At 42.6% G+C, this 25,976-nt stretch overlaps 1 protein-coding gene across 1 annotated transcript in view; it reads left to right on the top strand.

Annotated features, from left to right (window-relative positions):
• Positions 1 to 25,976, top strand: part of pth3r (parathyroid hormone 3 receptor) — an 81,363-nt gene that overhangs the window by 5,979 nt on the left and 49,408 nt on the right. The window contains exon 3 of the mRNA XM_051674497.1: positions 24,716 to 24,821. Coding sequence (XP_051530457.1) covers positions 24,716 to 24,821 — 106 coding nt within the window. The remainder of the gene's footprint in view (positions 1 to 24,715; positions 24,822 to 25,976) is intronic.

The following is a 25,976-nucleotide window of genomic DNA, read 5'->3' as shown; positions in this document are numbered from 1 at the left end:
GGGTGCTTTAGGTACAAAACTTGAATGTAGGATGTATTGTAAGATCACCGAATGAACTGATGACAAAAAACACCCTTATTATTATAACTTAATTAAATAAAATTTAATAATCAGTATTATGTGCTTACATATGGCTTTATTGAATGTTTGAGCCTGTATTCTACGATGCCGGTGGTATTAGTATTAGCATTATGTACAGTGACATCATTATACGATGACATTAATGAACTGGTGAATAGTTTTTTATTAACCGGTTCATTGAAACGAACTGTCCGAAAGAACCGGTTGACGGAAAAGAATTGGACTTCCCATAACTATGAAAACATTCTGTTTCTGTGTAATTCCCCTTTAAGACATCAACATACATGTCCGCTGCATTATGATGGGCTAACATCTAGGGACCTTACTTAACATCTTAATATTTTTGTTGGTTAAATGCAAATTACAGTAACAATAGTACACTTTCAGTGTTAGAGTACCTCAGCCATCTTTTACCACAAAGATTACATATGCTGTGGAGGCAGAGCTATTCAAATTACACCACAGGCAGCTAATTTCGAAACAAGCCATTTTTGCAGACAGGAAAAAATAAAAGCTCTTTCTGGACTGGAGAGGAAGTTTTGGGATCTGAAACTTAAAGTATGTTTTATAGTACAATGACCAAATCTCTTGATGTGCTATTATTGTTCTAAGCAATAAGACTTATGATGTTTGCTCGGCAAATGATGAAACCATGAAACAAATCCCGTAGGCATATTGAAAGAGGGACCTGACCCATATCAAGAGACTGGAATATCAAAGAGACTTGTGGGTGGGCTCTTTTGACTTAGGCGAGTACACAACCACCTACTGTACAGTAGCAACCACCCAGTGTATTGTGGCATTGAGTTTTGTTCAAGTAAGCCCCAGTTTTCTTAAGACAATGTAAAAAACTAGTTATTAATAAGAATCAATGGCATTAGTATCTGAAAAATTGCAATTAAAATACATGGTTTAGTCAATGTAGATTTACAAAGGGAAAGACCACAGATGAAATGGATGTGAAAGGTTTTCCATTGTAATTGATACAGTTCCTATCAAGACTAATGCAAAACAGTGCCATGCTGTATCAACATTACATTTGATTATGTGTATATAATTTTTTAAGCACTTTAGACTTTAGTTCAAATATAAATTAATTAGAAAAGAGATGACACATCACATTTTGTACTCCTTTACATTGTTCCCTTTTTCAAAGGTTTATAAAGGGGTTCTGTAATGACTATTTAATAATTTACAAATGTATTACAAATAATTGATATGCAGTAATAACAATATGATTTTTCATGTTAGTACTAGTCAAATAGAGAGCATTTTAACTTATGTTATACATATTTAATAAATACACATACTTTAGGGTTGTATACCCTAAAAATGAAAACGGTACGATATCATCTTGTTGCTAATTTCGGAACCATTTTACAGTATGTTGCCATTAGTAAAATGTTATGAGATGTTAAAGTTTTGAGATGAAATCATTGACAATTTGAAAAAAAAAACAAATCTCGATATGGCCAATTGTGATCATTAAACAGCAGAAGGGTGTAACTTAAATAATATACAGTCCCATTCGCTGCGCTACAGAATGTACATATACTTCACACACACACACACACACACACACACACACACACAAAATGGTTGTATTATGATTATTATGATCTTTAAGCAATATCACAAAAGTATACTGAATATCAGTATGTTGTGATTCAGCTATAGCTGCCTTGTGTCTGAGAGGTAATCAGATTTTTTTCATTAAATGTTTTCATTAATACTGCAAAGCTCATTTGTGCAGCATTTTATTTTACCAAAAAAAAAAAAAAAAAAAAATGTGTTAATAATTCATTATTATATTTTTATTTGATTAAAGCTGCATGTATATATCATAACATTTAATTAAAACATTTAAAATGGAATTTAAATGGAAAACACAGAATTTGTATGTTAGACTTTATGCAGTTCTTTTAATCAAATTATTTTCTGTGAAATTTCATAAAAATCTGAGGTTTTTATTTGCTGCCTAAGTATCGATTTAGTATCGATACTGAGGTACCAGGGCTGGTATTGTACCGAAGCCAAAATTTTGGCATCAGAGCAACCCTAACTTATACTTAAATGAATCAAAACCATAAAAAGCGCTAATTCATGATTTATGTCATAATGAAGCAAAAAATAAAGTATTATAGTTAGATTAAAAGTAGTGATTATGTCATTTTCTATATTATTAATGTAATTTCTTGATACACTTGTGTTGTCACTTTCCTTGCCACGTTAATGTCATATCAAAGGTGCTACTCTGAGTGGTGTCCCAATTTAACTAGTACTAAAGTCCTCTGCAAAAAGGTCTTCATGCTCATTAACAGCCTATCGTATTATAAAGCCTGATGAACATTAAACCATACAAAACTTTATGCACACTGGTGTATAATTGTGGCGAATTGGGATTTGACCAAGAAGGAAAAACCATCAAACTTGCTTAAATATACTTCAAATTGTAGCATAAAACCAACTACGCCATCCTGGGACTTTATCCAGAGGAATGATAACCCAAAAAGGACACACAGGTTTGTTACCAAAAAAGAGGCAGAGAGACATGGGCACGATACAAAATTAGATTTATTGAAATGAACAAAAACATTAAAGGGGTAATGAAATGAGGAATCAAATTTTCCTTGATGTTTTGACATACTGTATAAGAGGTCATTGTACTATAAAAACATACTGTACATTTTAGAACTGAAAAATTCCTCCTTAATAGAAAAAGTGCATTTATTTAAAGGGGTCATGAATTGAGAAATACAATTTTCCTCGATCTTTTCACATATAAGAGGTCATAGTACTATAAAAACACACTGTAAGTTTCAGAACTCAAAACTTATTCATTAGTCCAAAAAAAGGCTTTATTGAAACCAATATTCCTGAACCGTTTTCTACTTCCTTGTCTGTATTACGTAATAGAGATGAATACATCAGCACAAGTCTGCCTCTGCATAAGCAGGTCAACACCTGCTTCTTCATCGCCTCTTCATCCTGCCCACAGGTTTGCAGTTAGAGCGGTGATGAGACGAGAGTTGGCACGGAAGGGATAAACAGGGATTATTCGAGCAACAAGAGGTTTGAGATACCTGCAAAGTTTTCAAAACGTTGTGCAGTGCCAGGTTGTGGAAAAATAGACTCTTTGCATTAAGATTCCTAATCATCCTAACATTTATTTTTAATGAAGTCCCGGATTGTGTCAGTAAGACCGTGTTTGTTTGTTCGCTTCATTTGACTGTGGATTCTTTTTCAAACAAGACACAGTTCGACAGAGGCTTTGCAGAGAGACTTAAATTAAAAGTTGATGCAGTGCCAACTATATTGGACCCGACAGTAATGTCGCAACAGACAAGTGTGAGTATCCATGTTAATTGTATTGCTTCATATGTAACACTGTTAGATTATTTGAATGTTTTCTCCAAAATTTCCAAGCTTAATATTAGAACTATTCATGAGAAACTATTCGCTGGATTTATGTTATTTAGTTTTCTTTTCAAATCAAAATCAAAATCGAATCACTTTATTGTCACACAGCCATATACACAAGTGCAATGGTGTGTGAAATTCTTGGGTGCAGTTCCGATCAACATAGCAGTCGTGACAGTGATGAGACATATACCAATTTACAATAACATCAAATTAACACAACACAATTTAAAATCTAATATACACATAATTACACTCAACAATATACAAATAATAACATACACTGTACAGTATACAATACGCTGTTTTTTTTTTGTTTTTTGTTTTTTACTATATAGATACACATTATTCAATAAAAATTAAAAATTAAAATATATATATAAAAAAAAGTATATATATATATATATATATATATATATATATATATATATATAGAATGTACAGTATTGTACTGTATTGACATTCAGGCTGTCGGTTGATAGTCAGTTGTTAAGAGAGAGCATAATATAATAATAATAATATAATTTATGACAGTCCGGTGTGAGATATAAGAGTAAGGGTAATAAAGTGCAGTGCTGATGTATTTTGATCGTGGGAGATCAAGAGTTCAGAAGTCTGATTGCTTGGGGGAAGAAGCTATCATGGAGTCGGCTGGTGTGGGTCCTGATGCTGTGATACCGCCTGCCTGATGGTAGCAGTGAGAACAGCCCATGGCTCGGGTGGCTGGAGTCTCTGATGATCCTCCGAGCTTTTTTCACACACCGCCTTGTATATATTTCCTGGAGGGAGGGAAGCTCACCTCCGATGATGTGTCTGGCAGTTCGCACCACACTTTGCAGTGCTTTGCGGTTGTGGGCGGTGCTATTGCCGTACCAGGCGGACATACAGCCAGTCAGGATGCTCTCCACAGTGCAGGTGTAGAACCGTGTGAGGATGTGGTGGTTCATTCCAAACTTCCTCAGCCGTCTCAGGAAGAAGAGGAGCTGATGAGCCTTCTTCACAACGACTTCAGTGTGGACGGACCATGTGAGTTCCTCAGTGATGTGGACACCCAGGAACTTGAAGCTGCTGACTCTCTCCACTGGTGCTCCATTGATGGTGATGGGACTGTGTTCTCCACCACAAGCTCCTTTGTCTTACTGACGTTGAAGGAGAGGTTGTGCTCCTGACACCAGTGTGTCAGAGTGTGCACCTCCTCTCTGTAGGCTGTTTCATCATTGTCAGTGATCAGACCTACCACCGTCGTGTCATCAGCAAACTTAATGATGGCATTGGAGCTATGTGTTGCCACACAGTCATGTGTGTACAGGGAAAACAGAAGTGGGCTGAAAACACAGCCCTGCGGGGCTCCAGTGTTGAGTGTCAGTGATGAGGGGATGTTCCTGCACATTCTAACCACCTGGCGTCTGCTTGACAGGAAGTCCAGGATCCAGCTGCACAGTGAGCTGTTTAAGCCCAGAGCCCGGAGTTTCTCATCTAGCTTGGAGGGCACTATGGTGTTGAATGCTGAGCTGTAGTCTACAAACAGCATTCTCACATAAGTGTTCCTTTTTTCCAGGTGGGAGAGAGCAGTGTGTATTGTAGATGCAATGGCATCATCAGTGGAGCGGTTGTTGCGGTAAGCAAACTGCAGCGGGTCAAGATTGAGTGGCAATACAGAGCAGATGTAATCTCTGATTAGTCTCTCAAAACATTTGCTGATGATGGGGGTCAGAGCAACAGGACGCCAGTCATTTAAACAAGTTATTTTTGATTGTTTTGGTACAGGCACAATGGTGGATGTTTTAAAGCATGTGGGGACTACAGACAAAGAGAGGGAAAGGTTGAAAATGTCCGTAAAAACACCAGCCAGCTGGTTCGCACACGCTCTGATGACGCAGCCCGGAATGCCGTCTGGGCCCGCGGCTTTGCGGATATTCACCCGTCGGAAGGATCGGGTTACATCCGCTACAGAGACGGAGAGTGAACTAACCTCTGTAGCTTCAGCCGTGAGAGCTCTCTCCGCGAGAGTGGTGTTATTTCCCTTGAAACGAGCATAAAAAGTATTTAGCCGGTAGAGAGGCAGCGGTGTTCATGGCGGAGTTTTTATTCCCTTTAAAGTCCGTGATGATGTTAATTCCCTGCCACATGCTTCTAGAGTTGGTGGTGTTAAACTGTCCTTCAATCTTGCTCCTGTACTGGCGTTTTGCGGTTCTGACTGGCTTGTTTATGCTCCTCCGTGTTCCTGGAATTAAAAGCGGAGGTCCGCACATTAAGTGCCGCGCGAACATCGCTATTGATCCATGGCTTCTGATTCTGATTTTTTATTTAATCCAAGTGATTTCAGTCGAACATGAGTATTCGTTTTAATGCGTACTTCGCGTATCTTGTCGCATACAGCTTTAAATAATAATTGCCTGTAGCATGTTGTCATTGTTTTACTTGAATATTGCTTTCAGAGTGCCACAGATGCACCTATAGAGTATTGATAGCAATGTATTTAGACAATCTCTTTCCTTTTTAATGAAAACATGACTCATTATAATGAACAACGTATGCGTTTGTCACTACACTGAACAGGATTGGGGAGTAATGGTGTAGGTTCTACTGGTTGTTTAGATCAGTGTTACTATCAGAAATAATTAATAATTATTTTTTAGTTATTAATTAATATTTAAATTAAATAATAGAATCTAACTCATTAAAGCCTCATACAGGCACCAGTAAATGTAGTGCGCTACGTTCAGGAGTGGGTTTGGTTATTAGCAATAATTAATAATTAAAGATAATTATCAATTATTAAAATCAATAGAACATTGATTTGAATCAATGTTAGCTCTTTTAATCCTTCACATCAACAATCAAAGATAACCATCAAATTCAATAGAATATTTATTATTATCAAAGATAATCATTAATTATTAAAATCAATGGAACATTGATTAGAATTAACACTAGCTTATTGATCCTTCAAATTCAACAATCATCAAAGATAATTATCAATTATCAAAAATCAATAGAATATTAATAAGGTTGAATATCGCCGGGGCACCACCCTGGAATCAGGGACTAATAACCAGATAGTATAACAGTCTCAATATTAGATTGTTCTCTTAGGAAAATCGACATCCGAAGAATATCGACCTTCGAAAAGAAACAATGAAGGCTTGAATCCGAGCACTGACATCCCCTATCAGCATTTGACACAGGTGTATGCAAAACAAACCAAAACACTTCTCTTTGAAATATAACAAAGTTTATTTATGCAGTAATATCAATTAATAATCAATAAGGCAGTCAGTAAATTTCCGACTTACAACTACAAACTAAACAGTGACATGATTAGATATGGTAACCAAAATAATCCTATAACACATGAGAGGAAGGTGTGTGTGTGTGTGTGAGAGAGAGAGAGAGAGAATGTGTGTGTGTGTGTGTGTGTGTGTGTGTGTGTGTGTAAGGAAGGACGCACACAAAATGGCGGATGTGACTCTTGTGGAGAGTGCGTCACGCGAGATTTCCAGCCAGAGAATATGGCCGCGAATGTGGGCGGAGAGAAGCCGTCAATGGCATCTGCCTGTTTACCGCATGTCTCCGCTTGTACGATAACTTAGGGACAAAGCTGAGCTTTATCACAAAGTTATACACTAGCCAAAAATGTGTGTGAGAATGTTTGTGAGGGGTCGTGTGTGTGTGTGTGTGTTTAGAGAGAGAGAGAGAATAAAGTGGCGGCACCAAAGCCGGTTTCGCGGTCGTGGGAGAGGAAGCAACTGTTAGTTTATCACTCAGAGATGCGGTGGAAGGCTCGTAAACCGTCCCGCGGTCTTTGGTTCTTTAATGGATAAACTCAGTGTGCCGGTCTCACCCGCTATGGTGGAAATACACAACAGTCCAATGTGGTTGGACTACAACACAGCAGATCTGCAATGAGCGGACTCGGCGGTCTGTAAACTGTACAAGCAATAACCTTGATACACAAGAATAACACACTATAATATTCTATCTCTGCCCAGACGTAAACCTATTACTTGAATCACATGAGGATGCAGGTAGAATGCGTGTTCATCCGTCGTTTGACTCCGACTCGTTTCCTTAAGGCTAGGGTGATGACGGGGGGCCGTTTCCTCACTCTGTCAGTGGGCGGTACGGCTGCTGATTCTCAGTGGGCTGGCAGAGAAATCAGCGATGTCGACTTGATTGAAGAATGAAGAGAAATTTTTTCTCTTCACTTCTGCAGGCAAACGTATGAAGATGTGGATTGCTCTGTGGTCTCCTTCAGATCCGTTAGAGTGTTCGGTGGAACACAGAGTAATCTCAACTCGTCTAGCGAGATGAAGATTGTATGGCCACAGTTTCAAGTCGGATGTTACTTCCTTGTGCCACAAGGCTACACCTGAGTGCAGCGATGAGCTGCGTTTACACACGGCGAGCAAAATTTCTGTAAGCAAATCCCGGAAGCATCTCAGAGGTATTTCTACTCCTGATGACGTCATGGTTTAGGGGCGTTCTGTCGTGTGCCTCATCCAATAGGAGTTGAGAATTCGATCCTTTAGTGAGCAAGGCTTCATGGGATTTGTAGTCTGTTTTGGACTCCCTTTGTTTAATTTTGGCGTGGTTTTTATCAGTAAGATTGTGTGTGGGCCTCAGTTAGGTTTTATGACTGTGTTAGGCCTGCCTTTGTCTTCTATCTGAATACATGAGGCCCAACAACGGAATACATGTAACGGGATTACGTATTTAAAATACAAAATATAAGTAACTGTATTCCACTACAGTTACAGTTTAAATCATTGGTAATTAGAATACAGTTACATTCAAAAAGTATTTTGATCACTGAAGAGATTATTTTGCATTTTATTGTCATTTGTTTCATTTAATATTTAGTCCTTTCAGATGGAAAACATTTATACATATAAATGATGCAATCCAATGTGCATTTGAACAGCGGTGAAACACTTTCTTATGATATGTTACATTCATACGAGCAGACAGATAAGTAAGTCTGAAGTAAGTTTGGAGCAGAAGAAATAGAAATAAACCTTGTGTAAATTGTCAGCTTTACGCTAAGCTAAAATGCTATTTCTAGCCATTTTACATGCACATGTTTCCAGGCATGATCATATTTTTTATCAAGAAAATTCACATTGGGTCATCATTTCTTTTTTCTGTAGTAAGACCTTTGATGTTAGGGCAAAAATCATATTCTTGATAATAATTTTTTTATTGTTTTCCTGTAAAAATATCTGAAAATCCTTAAAACAAGATCAATTTGATTCATCTTGTTTTAGAAACAACACTGCATAATATATTTAGGTTTTTCAGTGAATGTATTTTTAACATGTGTATTTTGTCTTATTGTACTGGCAAAGTTTTTATAGTCAAAACAAGTGAAAAAATCTACCAGTGCTGAAGAAGTAATCCAAAGTATTTAGAATACGTTTCTGACCTTGAGTAATCTAACTGAATATGTTACAAATTATATTTTACAGCATGTATTCTGTAATCTGTAGTGGAATACATTTCAAAAATAACCCTCCCAACCCTGACACTGAATATATGATGAACGATGACTAAATGAAGAACGACAGTGCGACAAACACCGTTAAGTTTTATCCTGTATACGTTTACATGTTGCTCCGTAAGTATATCCTTTGACAGTTATAAATGTGCTAGCACCACGTATTTAAACTTTAGTTGGCACTGTCATGTGTTACAAAGTATTTGTAAAACACGGAAATGTCTCACCATTGGAAAATGCCACACTATGTAACAAGATAATGTCCTGGTTACTTTCGTAATCTCCGTTCCCTGATGGAGGGAACGAGATATTGTGTCGATGTAGTGACACTAGTGGTCACTCTTGGGAGCCCCAAACACCTCTGCTTTTTTTAAAAAGTCCAATGGGAATTGGCGAGTGGAATTTGCATGCCACTCCCCTGGACATACATGTATATAAGGAGCTGGTATGCAACCACTCATTCAGGTTTTGTGCTGAGGAGCCGAGACAAGGTCCCGGCAATTTCAGCGGGTAGTTCAGTGTTGTGGCAAGAGGGACACAACATCTCGTTCCCTCCATCAGGGAACGGAGTTTAAGAAAGTAACCAGGACATTCCCTATCTGTCACTCACTCGAGGTTGTGTCAATGTAGTGACACTAGGGGTCCCTATACAAAACGCCACAACTAGCTGAACTGCGTTACGTGGACTGGCGGTGCGAGACGGGCCGACCACTGTGTGCCTCGTACCCAGCGCACCAGGCCATCACGTAACCTCCCCAAACACTCTTATGAGCGTCGAACGGTCCTTCGGGAACAAGTCGGCTGCCCAACAAGTAGGGACAGTCTAGCCCAGCCGTGGCCTCTTTTCCTCTTTTTTTCTCCCCAAAAAGAGTGGAATTTGTTAACTGACTGGGGGCCGTAAATGTCTATGTCGGGGGGGGGGGGTGTCACTCCCAAGGGGAAGACACTGCGGAGACCACACCCCACCCAGAGGAAAAAGGGGGGGGGGTATTTTGAGTGGAAATACGTCATATGGTCTTACCGAGTCTTGTCGGAAGTATGTCATGTGGAGAAGTCTCATGGTAGGTCCTACCCGAGGGGGGAGGAGTTTCTACAAACATGGTGACCGGGGGCAGAGGGGCCTCTGCCCAAGGAAGACGCAGTTTACTGACAGGGAAACTATTTAGCGGAAGATATCACATGGGGTCACCTACGAAAACCACCACATGTGGAGCACCTACCTCAGTACAGGGCCTAATTAGCACATGTACTGGCCCGGCAGCGAGTTTCTCCGCAAACTTGTCTGCCACAGGGCTAAGGAGGAAAGTCATCCAGGGATCACAACTTGTGAACACGACTGGGAGTCAAAAGCGCACGTCTTCACCTCACGGGAGGGTAAAGGCACTATGTGCAAGCGGTACACCTGGCCAGCTGTCCCAGAACTTACCTGTTCGGACCTGAAAACACACCGGACAAAACCGGCTCAACCCGGAGATTATAGAACCTCGCGAAGGTGTTGGGTGTTGCCCAGCCCGCTGCTCTGCAGATGTCTGCCAGAGAGGCACCACTGGTCAGGGCCCAGGAGGCTGCTACACTCCTGGTAGAGTGGGCTCATAGCCCCACGGGGGGCGGCACGTCCTGGGCATGATATGCCATCACAATAGCATCAACGACCCAGTGGGCGATCCTCTGTTTGGAGACAGCGCTTCCATTCCGCTGTCCACCAAAGCAGACAAGGAGCTGCTCGGAGCTTCTAAAGTTCTGCGTGTGATCCAAATAGATGCATAAAGCACGCACTGGACATAGCAATGCCAAGGCTGGGTCTGCCTCCTCCTGGGGCAGCGCTTGCAGGTTCACCACCCGATCCCTAAACGGGGTCATGGGAACCTTGGGCACATAGCCCGGTCGGGGTCTCAGGATCACGTGAGAGTAACCCGGACCAAACTCCAGGCATGATTCGCTGACAGAGAATGCCTGCAGGTCCCCTACCCTCTTGATGGAAGTGAGTGCAGTCAGGAGGGCAGTCTTCAAAGAGAGTGCCTTAAGCTCAACTGAATCCAGAGGCTCAAAGGGAGCACCCCGTGGACCCCGAAGGACTACAGAGAGGTCCCACGAGGGCATGAGGCGTGGTCTGGAGGGATTCGACCTCCTGGCGTCTCTCAGGAACCTGATGCTCAAGTCGTGCTTCCCCAAATACTTACCATCCACTGCCTCATGATGTGCCGAAATGGTGGCTACGTACACCTTAAAGGTGGAGAGGGACAGCCGCCCCTCCAGCCTCTCCTGCAGGAAGGAAAGCACCGATCCAACTCACCACTTAGCGAACAGATGCCACTTCAAGGCATACAGGTGCCTCGTAGAGGGAGCCCTAGCCTGAGTGATCATGTCTACCACCGCGTGTGGTAGGCCACTTAGGTCTTCTGAGTCCTGTCCAAGGGCCAGACATGGAGATCAGAGGTCTGGTCGCCCCATCCCTGAGAGAGAAGGTCCTTCCTCAGGGGAATTCGCCAGGGGGCTGTTGCGAGGAGCGTGAGGTCCGAGAACCACATCTGGGTGGGCCAGTAGGGTGCTACTAGGACGATCTGCTCCTCATCCTCCCTGACCTTGCACAGGGTCTGTGCAAGTAGGCTTACTGGGGGAAATGCGTATTTGCGTAGTGCAGGGGGCCAGCTGTGTGCCAGCGCATCTATACCGAGGGGTGCCTCGGTCAGGGCGTACCAAAGTGGGCAGTGGGAGGATTCCCGGGAAGCAAACAGGTCTGCCTGTGCTCCACCAAATCGACTCCAAATCAGCTGGACCACCTGGGGGTGGAGTCTCCACTCTCCTCTGAGTGTAACCTGTCGTGACAGCGCGTCCGCTGCGGTGTTGAGGTCGCCCGGGATGTTAGTGGCTCGTAGCGACTTGATGCACTGCTGACTCCAGTGGATGAGATGGCAGGCGAGTTGTGACATGCAACGGGAGCATAGACCGCCTTGATGGTTGATGTACGCTACTGTCGCCATGTTGTCTGTCCAGACCAACACGTGCTTGCCCTGGATCAATGGCAGGAACCTCTGCAGGGCGAGCAGTACTGCCAACAACTCGAGGCAGTTGATGTGCCAACGCAGCCACAGGCCAGTCCAGGAGATGGCGGCTGTGTGCCCGTTGCATATGGTGCCCCAGCCCATCTTGGAGGTGTCCGTCGTAACCACGACGTGCCTGTAGACCTGCTCTAGGGGAACCTCTGCCCATAGAAATGCAAGGTCAGTCCAAGGGCTGAAAAGGCAGTGACAGATCAGCCTGATGACCACGTGATGTGTCCCGCAGTGCCATGCCCATCTTGGGACTCGAGTCTGAAGCCAGTGCTGAAGTGGTCTCATATGCATCAACCCGAGCGGTGTGGCAAACACTGAGGATGCCATATGCCCCAGGAGCCTCTGAAAAAGTTTCAGTGGAACCACTATCTTCTGTCTGAACACCTTCAAACAGTTCAGCACCGACTGTGCATGCTCATTCATGAGGCGTGCCGTCATCGAGACTGAGTCCAACTCCAAGCCAAGAAAAGAGATGCTCTGAATTGGGGAGAGCTTTCTCTTTTCCCAGTTGACCCGAAGCCCCAGTCGGCTGAGGTGCATGAGCACCAGGTCCCTGTGCGCACACAACACATCCCGAGAGTGAGCTAGGATTAGCCAGTTGTCAAGATAATTGAGGATGCGGATGCCCACTTCCCTTAGCGGGGCAAGGGCTGCCTCTGCGACCTTCGTGAAGATGCGAGGGGACAAGGACAGGCCGAAGGGGAGGACCTTGTACTGGTACGCCCGGCCCTCGAAAGCAACCCGCGGGAAGGGTCTGTGTCGAGGTAAAACCGAGACGTTGAAGTACGCGTCCTTCAGGTCTACCGCCATGAACCAATCTTGATGCTGGATGCTCGCTAAAATGCATTTTTGTTTCTTGAACGGGAGTCTGTGCAAGGCCCGGTTCAGTACTCGAAGGTAAAAGATTGGCTGCAACCCACCACCTTTCTTCGGTACAGTGAAGTAGGGACTGTAAAACCCTTTCTTCATCTCGGCCGGAGGGACAGGCTCTATCGCACCCTTCCGTAGAAGGGTAGCGATCTCCACATGCAAGGTAGCGGTGTGAATTGAATTCATGAACTGAATTGCGTAGCCGAGTCGGACGGTCCGGGTCAGCCATCGCGACAGGTTGGAAAGCGCGAGCCATGCGTCCAAACTGTGGGCGAGGGGGACCAAGGGGATAATCGTGATGGATGTTCCGGCGGGTGGGGCCACGCGTTGGGGCGGAGCCTGAGGTGCCACGTTGAGGGGGCTCGAACCCCGTGGCCGTGCTGAGTCCAGAGACATTGAAGCACTTACCTGGCTTCTGATGCCCACCATAAGATTGGTCGAGGAGGGGGGAGGAGGAACATTGTCCCCGCAGTCTGTCGGAACCAACGTGGTGTGGGCATGTTTGTGCCACAGCTGGGCGCACAGGGGCGGGGGGTCCACAAAAGATTCTCCTCCCGGCCCTCCACCAGGGGATGGAGTGGTCTGTCTACCAGCTACGTAGAAGCGGGTCTCCTCATCCCTCTAAAGGGTGCTTCGAAGCTTTCCTAGGGTTCTTGGTGGCCGGCCGTGAGATGGGTGGCATCTGCTTTCTGCGGTGGGCTCCATGCCAGGGCCGGGCCATGGAGGCGGGCTGTGGCAGAGCCGGTACTGTTGCTGCAGTAGGACACCCTTGGCGATGAGCAGATGGGGTGCGGGGTCTTGAGCCGCACCGGGGCAGGATGTGTTGAATGGCCTCCGTCTGCTGCTTCACCTCTAAGAACTGCTGGGCAAAGTGGGGGTGTCAACGAACCATGCCTTGTCAGCCTCTCTCATGTCGACCAGGTTGAGCCAAAGGTGGTGTTCCTGGACCACCAAGGTGGACATCGCCTGCCCGAGAGACCGTGCCGTGACCTTTGTTGCCCGATGAGCGAGGTCAGTCACGAGCGCAGTTCCTGCATCAATCCCGGGTCAGAACTACCCTCGTGCAGCTCTTTTAGCGCCTTGGTTTGGTGTACCTGCAGGAGAGCCATGGCATGCAGGTTGGAGGCAGCTTGTCCAGTGGCACTGTAGGCCTTAGCCGTCAGAGACGACGTAAACCTACAGGCCCTGGATGGGAGCTTCGGGCGCCTTATCCACCTGGGGATCACCGAATACCACTTGGCCACCCCACCATCGAGGGTAGTGAGAGCAGGGGAGCTGAAGGATCGGGACCGGGTAGTAAAAGGTGCCCCCCATGATCTTGTCAGCTTCTCACACACTTCCAGGAAGAAAGGAACCGGGGCGGGGCGCTGCATGGCCGTGAGTGGTGCTTTGGGCCCAGGAACCAATCATCGAGCCACGTGGGTTCAGGGGAGAGCGGAGGGTTCCACTCTAGCCCGATGCTCGCGGCTGCCCAGGAAAGCATGTCCATCATCTCCGCATTGGCCTGAGACTGGGCGACCACACCCAGAGGGGGAAGCCCAGCCGAAGCCTCCGCATCAGAGTGGATGAGCCCGCTCTCCGATGCTGCGCTCGATAGCTCATCGTCTTCCCGGGCCCTGAATAAGAGGTCGAACTCACCCTTAGACGAGTCGGCAGTCTCATCCGAGAGCCTGACCAGGGCAAGCGAGTGTGCTGAGGAATGGGAGATCCGTGGGGGGATACCCAGCGGAGGAGGTCCCATTGGAGTCCCCAAATCTTACGAAGGCAAGCCGCGACCGCAACGTTGCCCTGGTCATGTTCTCGCAATGAGGATAAGACCCATCCACGAACAAAGCGTCCACGTGGGCAGCATCCAGACACGTAAGACAGTGATCGTGGCCATCAGACGCGGAGAGATAACGACCGCAACCAGGAATAACACACAAGCAGAAAGGCATCTTTAAAAAGACATTCCGTGTGTGCCGCTCTTCTAGAAGTGAAAATATACTCTTTTTTTTAGAATATACTCTTTTTTTTTTGGTTGTTCTGCCGAAGCGCCCAGGGGTGTTCTCTGCACTCCAAGGGTGCAGAGGGGGAGAAGCCACTGAAATGCACCGTAAATCCAGCAGATGATGTTAATGAACTCGGCGGATGAATTCAGCTCAATGAATGGAACCGATTGGCTGCAAAGAGAAACTCTGAATGAGTGGTTGCATACCAGCTCCTTTTATACCTGTATGTCCAGGGGAGTGGCATGCAAATTCCACATACGTAAAGGCGGGGGTGTTGACACTTATTTAATTTGCAAAGATGTTACCCAATCAGAGCAGTGGGCATTTACATTGAAGTCTGAAAGGAGACACGACCTGAAAATTTTGCTTTTAATCAGAGGGCCAAAAACAGGAAAGAAAGTGGACAAATATTTCTAAATTATGACTATTTTTGATGAAAACATCTTACTAACATTATAAGTGGACCTCAGTGAACATTTTAAAATGTAAAAAAAATTAAATGCATGACACCTTTAAGCCAGGCTCATTTGGAATTTGTGGAACTTGTGACGTCACAAGGACCAAATACATCTGCATAGGACTGCCTCTTCTGCATGACATCAATCCCATTTTTCGTCATTACACCCTTGGCCCCACCCACTGGTGCTCACAATCAGTCACAGGTGAAGAAAGAGGGCCTGTCATGGGAGATTCATCCAAAGCACACTTACACAGGACACCTTCATGTGCCAGATCTTCATGTGATCTGGATTTAAATGTTTTTCTACATAAACCTGCACTAGATGAATGGCTTTGACCATTATCATACATTTCGTGCCGCTTTTAAAGATGCCATGTCAAGTTAGAACTCTTAAAATATACATCATGATGGCGCCATGGATGGCTGCCTCAGTGTGGAGCGCTTCTATTGTTTTGTTATTTTTGTTTGTTTGTCCTGTGTTTAGTAATCTTTTTTCAGTCAGTTTTACCAGAGACGAACTGCTGAACATTCAACAGCATACACCAGTCAATCTTTTCATGGATTTTGAATATTCAGACGTTTTGTTTGACATTTTAGTCAGATGCGCGGCTGTGTTGTTTAAATGCGCTATGAGACGCAGGCGAGGGAGAAGAGCAGGTGCACTGGTCAAACTCCATCGGCGGGGCTTTCGAACAACGCTGCCGAGCATTCATCTAGCGAATCTCCACTCTCTCCCTAACAAAATGGACGAACTACATCTCCTCACCCGCACAAACAAGGACTTTTCAAACTCTGCTGCCTTGTGCTTCACAGAAACCTGGCTGAGTGAAGCCATTCTGGACAGTGCTTTACATCTGCAGGGGTCTCAGCTGTTCAGAGCGGATCACATCACGGAGTTATCGGGGGAAACGAGAGGCGGTGGAACATGCTTTTACATCAATGAAAGCTGGTGTACAGATGTAACAATGTTAAAGAAGATGTGCTGTCCTAATTTGGAAGCGCTCTTTATTAACTGTAAGCCTTTCTACTCACCGCGGGAGTTTTCCTAATTTATTCTGGTGAGTGTGTATATCGCACCAAACACGTGTTTGAATGCCGCGCTGCAACAGCTGGCTGATCAAATCACAGACACAGAACAACAATACGCGGACTCATTTATTATTATTCTTGGGGATTTTAACAAAGCAAACCTCACATGTGAACTGCCCAAATACAAACAGAAATTAAAATCTGCTAAGCCTGTATTAAGGACTGTAAAGAGATGGACCAACGACGCAGAGCTAGAACTACAAGCCTGCTTTGACTGCCCTGATTGGAGTGTTTTTGAGGCTGCAGACACCAATCTGGATGAGTTCACAGATACTGTTACATCATATATCAGTTTTTGTGAGGATATGTGCATTCCTACTAGGACTTATTTAACATTTAACAATGACAAACCATGGTTTACAGCGGAAATCAGGCAGCTTTGTCAGGCCAAAGAGGATGCTTACAGAGTTGGAGATAAAGTCTTGTACAATCAGGCCAGGAATACACTGAATAAGGGAATCAGAGTGGCTAAAAGAAGATACTCTGAGAAGCTGAAAAACAAGTTTTCAGCTAACGACCCTGCATCAGTGTGGAGTGGCATGAAACAACTTATGAATTACAGGACTCCTGCCCCCAACCCTGCGGTGGACCAACAACTGGCTGACGACCTGAATGTGTTCTACTGTAGATTTGAAAGGCCCGATCTCACACCCCACACCCACTCTGACCTTCACTTCACACAAACACCAACACCTCCTGCAACTCCCCTCCTCCCCCCTCCTGCTACTCAACCTACACCTAAGATCTGTGAAGATGATGTGAGCCGCGTCTTTCGACAACAAAGGATAAGGAAAGCACAGGGCCCAGATTGCGTTTCACCTGCATGTCTTAGATCCTGTGCTAACCAGCTGGCCCTCATCTTCACACAGATCTTCAATAGATCACTGGAGCGGTGTGAAGTCCCATGCTGCTTCAGTGTTCCACTATCATCCCCATCCCAAAGAAACCAAAAATCACAGGACTAAATGACTACAGACCTGTCGCCCTGACGTCTGTGGTTATGAAATCATTTGAGAGACTGGTGTTGGCCCACCTGAAGAACATCACTGGACCCTTTCTAGATCCCCTTCAATTTGCTTATCGAGCAAACAGGTCTGTGGATCTTGCAGTCAACATGGGATTGCATCATATCCTGCAACATCTGGACAGACCAGGGACATATGCAAGGATCCTTTTTGTGGACTTCAATTCAGCTTTCAACACCATCATCCCAGCTATACTCCAGAATAAATTACACCAACTCTCTGTTCCCATGTCTATCTGTCAGTGGATTACCAGCTTTCTGACGGACAGGCAGCAGCTTGTGAGACAGGGGAAACTCACTTCCAGCACCTCTACAATCAGCACTGGTGCCCCCAAAGGATGTGTGCTCTCCCCACTACTCTTCTCCCTCTACACCAATGACTGCATCGCCAAGGACCCCTCTGTCAAGCTCCTGAAGTTTGCAGATGACACCACTGTCATCGGCCTCATCCAAGATGATGATGAGTCTGCATACAGAAGGGAGGTTGAACAGCTGGCTGTCTGGTGCAGTCAAAACAACCTTGAGCTGAACACGTCAAAACGGTGGAGACGATTGTGGACTTTAGGAGGAACACCCCAACACTGACCCCCCTCACCATTCTAAACAGCACTGTGGCAGCAGTGGAGTCATTCAGGTTCCTGGGCACTACCATCTCACAGGACCTGAAGTGGGGGACACACATTGACTCCATTGTGAAAAAGGCCCAGCAGAGGTTGTACTTCCTTTGCCAGCTGAGGAAATTCAACTTCCCACAGGCCCTTCTGATACAGTTCTACTCAGCAGTCATTGAGTCTGTCCTCTGCACTTCAATAACTGTCTGGTTTGGTTCAGCTATGAAATCAGACATCAGAAGACTACAAAGGACAGTTTGGACTGCTGAGAGGATTATTGGTTGCCCCCTGCCCCCCCTTCAAGAACTATACACTTCCAGATTGAGGAAAAAGGCTGGAAAAATCACTCTGAACCCCACTCACCCTGCCCACTACCTTTTTGAACTGTTGCCTTCTGGCCGACGCTTCAGAGCTCTGAGCACCAGAACCGTCAGGCACATGAACAGTTTTTTCCTTCAGGCTATTCATCTCATGAACAGTTAAATTGCCCCATTGTGCAATAACTATGTGTAATACACAGTTTAGTCTTTCTTATATTTATCCAACACATCCAACCTCTTCTGCCATTTCATTCCTCTGAAAAAAACAAAAACATTTGCACTGTACATAACAGATTTGTATTTACACTGTACATAACAGATTGTATTAATTTGCATTACCCATGTGTGTGTATGTTTGTATGTGTGTGTCTGTACGTATGTGTATGATTCTTTTTTATTTTTTATTAAATCTGCTTTAATAATGAGTTTTAAGTCGACCTACACTACCAGTCAAAAGTTTTGAAACACTTGACTGAAATGTTTTTCATGATCTTAAAAATCTTTTGATCTGAAGGCGTATGCTTAAATGTTTGAAATTAGTTTTGTAGACAAAAATATAATTGTGCCAACATATTAATTTATTTCATTCTAAAACAAAATTTGTATAAAAAAAGAAAAGTTTTTGAAATTGATGACTTGGACCAAATAATAAAGAAAAGCAGCCAATAAGTGTCTAACATAGATGGGAACTCCTTCAATACTGTTTAAAAAGCATCCCAGGGTGATACCTCAATAAGTTGGTTGAGAAAATGTCACATGTCTGTAGTACATGTCTGCAAATTCTAGGCAAAGGGTGACTACTATGAAGATGCTAAAATATAACACAGTTTTGATTTATTTTGGATTTTGTTTAGTCACAACATAATTCCCATAGTTCCATTTATGTTATTCCATAGTTTTGATGACTTTACTATTATTCTAAAATGTGAAAAAAAATTACAATAAAGAATGAGTGTGTTTCAAAACTTTTGACTGGTAGTGTAGGTGTCCACTTAAAGGGTTGTCATGGGCGTATCTTAAGAACTCACCTCGCAGACGGGTAGGTATTACTAGTTGTACCTTCTATCCTTTTTGACAATCAGGTACACTGCGAAACAGAAAACCATTTTGAAGAACCTAATGAACTCTAGAAGGATCTGGATTTGTTTGAGAAGCAGCCTTACTGCATAACTCTTGTATTTCTGGATCATTTTGTTGTGCTGTGGCAATGTCTAAGTTGGTAAGTTGGATGATGCTACAGAAATACTGGTAGCTTTGACCATGGTAATCATGTGTGATGGTGTAGGGTCTAAGCTCCGTGATAAGGTGTCTGGCATGTACTTAACACTGAATTAGAATCCTTGAAGACGAGTAGTCCAGCGGGTCAGCCTTGATGAAGGTTTGGGATGTTGGAAAACCCAGGTCAGTGCAGCATGGTCAGTGATTACCTCAAAAGGTCTGCCTTCTAAATAAGGTCTCCATTTTTCAGTGGACCACACAACAGCGAGACATTTTTTTTCTGACATTGAATACGATTGCTCTGCTCCTCGAAGAAGTCTGGATGTGTAAGCAATCACGCATCCTTCTCCATCTGTCTCTTGCATTGAAACAGCCCCAAGGCCAATGTCACTTGCATCAGTTTGTACCTTGAAAGACTTGTTAAAATCAGGAAGAATTAAAACAGGAGTTTCGGTTAAATCTTGTTTGATCCTTTCAACTCTTGACATGCTTCAGTCCATGTCCAAGTGGCTTGTTTCTGTTTTAGAGCATGAAGAGGTGCAGATTTTTCTGAGAAATTAGATACGAATCTATGATACCAACCTGCTAATCCTAAGAATCGTTGTACATCCTTGAGTGTTTGAGGTACTGGAAAATCACAGATTGCTTCAACCTTGGAAGGATCTGTCTTGACTCCTTCACTGAATACAACATGTCCTAAGAAAGTGAGTGATCTTTGTACAAGGTTACACTTATTGCGATTCAAAGTAAGACCAGCTTGATGAAGACGCTGAAAACTTGATTCAGATGTTGCAAGTGTTCTTGTTCATTTCTTGAGTACACCACAATTTCGTCTATGTAAATGAAACATTTCCCTTTGATGTCTTTGAGCACATCCTCCATCAATCTTTGAAATGAAGCCGTAGCATTCTTGAGGCTGAAGGGAAGATGTAGAAAATGTTACAAAAGCAGTCTTTTGTATGCTATCAGGCTCCATTTCAACCTGCCAGTATCTGATTTTTCGGAACTAGAGTACTGAATATCGAAGCTCCATGCAAACACTCTAGTATATCTTGGATCTGGGGCATGGGATAGCCATCCAAGTGGGTTTTTGCATTTAACCATGATAGTCCACACACAGTCTTGAATCTCCGTCTTTTTTTAGGCACAACGACAACTGGTGAAACCCATGGGGAAACTAAAGGATGAATAAAGTTCTTGCTTAACGACTCTTGAATTTCACAGTCAATAAACTGTTGTTTGTGTACTGACACACTGTATGCTCTTTTTCTTACAGGTACTTCATCTGTTGTGATAATGTGGTGTCTTACTATTTTTTAATGACCAATCTCATGAGTGCAGACGGTCGGCCAAACTCTCATCAGATTTGTTAGTTGGATTTTCTACTGATCAGTGGTGTCTGTATTCAGGGTTAGTTGGCAGATAGATTGTAAGGTTTCAACTGGTATTTCTGGTGCAGGTAAGGCAAGGTAGAAGTGCAGTGAAAGTTTGAAAGAAGATTTGTGAGACAAGAATGGAATCATCTCTGAGTCTCTCATCACATACAATGTCAACTTGAGTCTCTGACCTTGAAGTTCACACTCCTAGTCAGAATTTCCTAAAGCAGCTCGCCTTTGTCAATTTGCTAACAGAAAAGTTTGTCCAATACTTGATTTCCATTGCTCATGATGTTTCAACTGCCTCCGACAGGACTCTTAGATCAAGGAAAGTGTACTTGTAAATACCTGCTGCAAAGTAGTAAGGGCAAGGTAATCATGTTCTGATCTTGCATTGGGGGCTTCTGGACTGACTGCATTACTCTTGTGTTAGCATGTGGTGGTTTAGGAAATGCTTCTCGGCTAGGTTGTGACTTCTATTGAGACTCGGAGTTAACATTGTTCCAGTACCTTTTTGCTTCATCCAAGTCTTTCTCAATTTGTGTGCTAATTCTTACCAACTCACCAACATCTCATACTGTTCCTTGAAGTAGGCTGGACAGATGAGGGTTACAATTTCTAGGAATAGATTGCAGGATTTCTTTTTCAGACATATCCTTTTTCCATCTTAAACAAAGGGCTCTGTAGTGGAACGCAAAATCTTTTAGGCTCTCTTGTGCACCTTGTTTTCTCTCTAGGAGCCTTCTTGCAGTTTCATCCTCAAAATCCTCATTCAAGAATGAACGCAGGAAGACTTCCTTAAACTGACTCCATGTCTGTACATATATATATATTGAATATCCAAATACGAATATTGTACATACAACTGTAATGAATGAAAAACACAGTGGTATAGCTTTTATTATCCCAGATAGCCCACGTACATGAGATGACTGTTTAGGAGTGTTTCATCTGGAAAGCTTTGCATTCTAATTAATATCTGATAAACATCTTAGAAGATCAGATTTACAAACATTCTAAGTCATAAAAGAATGCACAGTTTCGAATTCACAGTTTAAGCATGCAAGTGTGCATTTTTATCTTAAATTCAATTAAAATTCTAATTGAGCCATATTTAGAGACCAGAAAAGAAACTGTGAAATGGTGTCTTTTGACTTGGGCCTGTAATAAACCATCCAGAACACCTTTGCAACAACCCAGAACATTAATGCGCTATAAAATGTTCAGAACACCTTAGCATAGAGGCGATGAGTTTTGAATGGGCAAGCACCACTGTCTTCTGAATTTGATCAAAAAACTTACAGAATAATTTCTTCAGAAAATGTAAAAATATAGATCTATATAGACCTAGTATATATTTATTAAAGAAAAATCTAATTTCTAATAATACCACTAGATATAAATCCATAAACAAAAACAAATTAGGCCACTAACAAACGTTGGACATGCTTTTTTCTAGACGGACATTCTTTATCTCATAAGACGTTTACCTTCCTATTTGTTGGTGTGTTTCTTTCTTTCTTTGTGTCTTTCTTTCTTTCTTTCTTTCTTCCTCACTCTCACGCACACAGACAAATACACTGTCTTTCCAATGTCTTATGGTCAGTAAGTGTGTGAGTTTGTGCTGGTTTTGTTTGGTGGTTGTGAAATGTATTCAGGGCACAAACGCTCCAGTGTTTCTCCAGCTGTGTGTAACCCTGAGATCAGGGTGATAGTGAGGGATGCCGATGGGTGGGGGTGTCTCTCGCTCTGAAGGTTTAAGAGAGCTCGCCACATACCACAGGACAGTCAAATATTTCACAACACCGGAAGACAGCACATCAGACTATAAGAAGGTGTGCCACATTTGGTGATAGATGGACAATTTGTTGAAAATTTTAGCTGAGACAGTGGAAAATGGAAAACTAACATGTATACGGATAAAAATAAAGGGAGGATTTGTCTGTTATTTGTGATCTGGAATGTCACATACTGTACATCTCTGCAATGCAGATAAAACTGTACGAAAGTAGAAATACTAAAAGCATCAGAAACATTGATTCTACTGGATTTTTTCATTGCTTGCTATCACCTCACTAAACTGAGTTGATCTGGAATGAGTATTTACTGCTGTGTTTTGTAGTGAAGATAGAGTGGGGTAAGACCAAGGAGGTCTATAATATCTGAAAAGAGCTTATCAATAACATTCCCATCCATTTCAATGGCAGTTGCTTGGCTGGCACAGAACCCCCTGGAACTACATAATTTGAAATCTACCATTTTTCAACTTTTTTAACATATCACCTGAACCGTATATCAGGTCCAAGGCAAGCCTGTCCACTAGGCAGCCATCTTTGGAACGCTCCCGGCCCCGGGTAGGTTGGGCAGCTATTTTAAATGTAAAAAAGCGGCAAAAAAATTCATTCACCAATAAAAAAGAAAAAAAAAGAAAGAAAATTATCTCATAATTTATTCACCCTCATGCCATCCCAGATATGTATGATTTTTTTTCTTCTTCAGAACACAAATTAAGATTTTTATAAAAAATATCTCAGCTCTATAGGTCCATACAATGCAAGTGAATGGGTTCCAAAACCTGAAGCTCCATAAAGCACATATTGCCATCATAAACAAAATACTTCATAACTCCAGTGGATTAAATAAGGTCTTCTGAAGCAAAACGTTAGGTGTGTGTAAAAAAAAGATCAATATTTAAAACTTTTTTAACTATAAAATTTAGCTTCTGCCCAGCTTGGTCACGAGGGTCGAATACATGCTGCCTCTCACTTTGAAAAGCGCTTTGGAAATTTTACGTGAGAACTAACGTGTGAATTATGTAAAATTCAGAAGTGCTGTGTTGTTTACAACAGAGGAGGAATGTTATACAGAAGCTGAATTGGTTTTGCAATAGATTTGTATTTGTATCTGTTTCTTTTTCAAGATGGTGCTAGCATGTGCTTATCCTGGATTCCTCAGCCTACTGAAAAACTTTAGATTATATCCGTGGGCATCATTGCAAGAGGAAAGACTAACTTTTCACAGATTCCCTATCAATGATCCTGAGCGACTGAAGTTATGGCTGCTTGCTGTTCACTGAGATATCAAAACACCCATCGAGTCACTTAAAATATTGAGGGTGTGCAGTGCACATTTTTCCCCTGCCGATTTCAGACCATCCAAGGGATCCGATGATATGCCAACGTGCTTACGTCATGAGAGAGGCAGTTTGAACTCCACCCTCGTGAACGTTCATACCACAACTGGCCATAGAATAACATTTTTAGTAAAAAAAGATTTAAATATGGATTGACCTAAATAGCTGAGATATTCTTCTAAAAATCTTCATTTGTGTTCTGCAGAAGAAAGAAAGTCATACACATCTGGGATGGCATGAGGGTGAGTAAATGATGAGAGAATTTTCATTTTTGAGTGAACTATCCTTTGTCTGACAACAATGGTATCATAAATTGCACTTCTTTAGCTCAGATCATGCTAAAAAAATTCTATTTTTCAGGCTGGTTCAGCTAATGCGCATGCGCGTTCTTGAGTTGACTGACATACGATGTCTGTATCTAAAAATCCTATCACTAGCGACTACCTGTGACTTTAAAGGCAGCAGACGGGGAAAAAAAAAGACAGTTTTACACTTTTAAGACTGGACCATACTAACCTGCCAAATCTTGACCCTAAGGGAAAACTCACTCTTTTCTGTTGCTATTGTTACAGATTGATTCTGATGATGTCATAACCAGAGATGAGCAGATCTTTCTTCTAATTGGTGCACGGGCAAGATGTGAGAGAAGAATTCGTGCTCAGCTGGATGTGGTCAAAGGTACTGTAGTGCAAGCGCACCCTACATGATGTATGCATTATTGTTAGTTCTTTGGTGAGAAATTAGATTTGTATTTTAAACCTATACTTGAGAGCATGAGACATAAAGGACCGTGGTAACACTAATGTTCCCTTTGTTAAGGGTTAATAAATGCGATTATAACAGCATGCATAAAAATGGTGCCTTTAATGCAAAACTTGCCTGAATGAGTAATGTTTCCTTAAATGTTATAAATGCCTAACACTTATTCAACATTAGTAACCCATGTATATAGAGTTCAGTATGGTTTAATGGTCATCAGGGTTTATTATATGATATATACTGTGAATGAGTATGAAGACCTGAAAAGTGTTTTTGCAGAGAACTTTAGGTAACAAGGACTAGGAAAGTGGGGACACCCCTCTGAGTAGCACCATTCTTTTGACATCAACGTGACAAGGAAACTGATCACACAAGTGAGTCAAGACATTACAGTAATTAAACATAAAGTGGACTGTAGCAAACTGACAAATTCCCTCTTTTTATTCTCACTATAATAGATACTATTATGATGATGTCACAACAAGCACTGTCACCAGATTGCAGGGAGACACATGTCCAAACAGTTTGTCTTTTGATGCAGTGGGAGAAATAGAATTTCTAAATACTATAAAAAGAGCAGTATTTCAAGTTTGGTATGAACTATCATGTTTATATAGTATATAATCTGTTTATTTTTATTTTTAAATGGTATCCAGTTGTGTAGTATAGTTGCTATAATCTGACCGACTGGCAAAAAAAAAAAAAAAAAAAAAACACAAAGGAATGAAAATCTAAGTGTTTTTTTTTTTTTTAGTAAGAAAAGAAGGGCTATGTAGTTAGCCAGGATTAACAAAAACAACAACAAAACCCTTTCAGCTGTGTGTCTTCTGATCACATTTTTTTTTAAGGCAAATCTTGCAACACTATATCTTTCCCATTATTACATAAGTGGAATAATACAGACTGGCCAGCTGAAGGTTGAAGTACAGTCGAATGCTTTCTCCCTTTGGAAGTGTTCTTCTGTTGCTCTCTTGACCTTTTAGTAAAATATTTTAATCTCTTGAACACGTGTAAATGCTGAATGACAATTAATTGAATCTAGAACCTACAACACTAGCATTCTGTACCTTGTTT

This window comes from Myxocyprinus asiaticus, chromosome 36 (genome assembly GCF_019703515.2).
Source record: "Myxocyprinus asiaticus isolate MX2 ecotype Aquarium Trade chromosome 36, UBuf_Myxa_2, whole genome shotgun sequence".
In the NCBI taxonomy this organism is placed as follows: domain Eukaryota; kingdom Metazoa; phylum Chordata; class Actinopteri; order Cypriniformes; family Catostomidae; genus Myxocyprinus; species Myxocyprinus asiaticus.
This window is presented reverse-complemented; position numbering and strand designations above follow the sequence as displayed.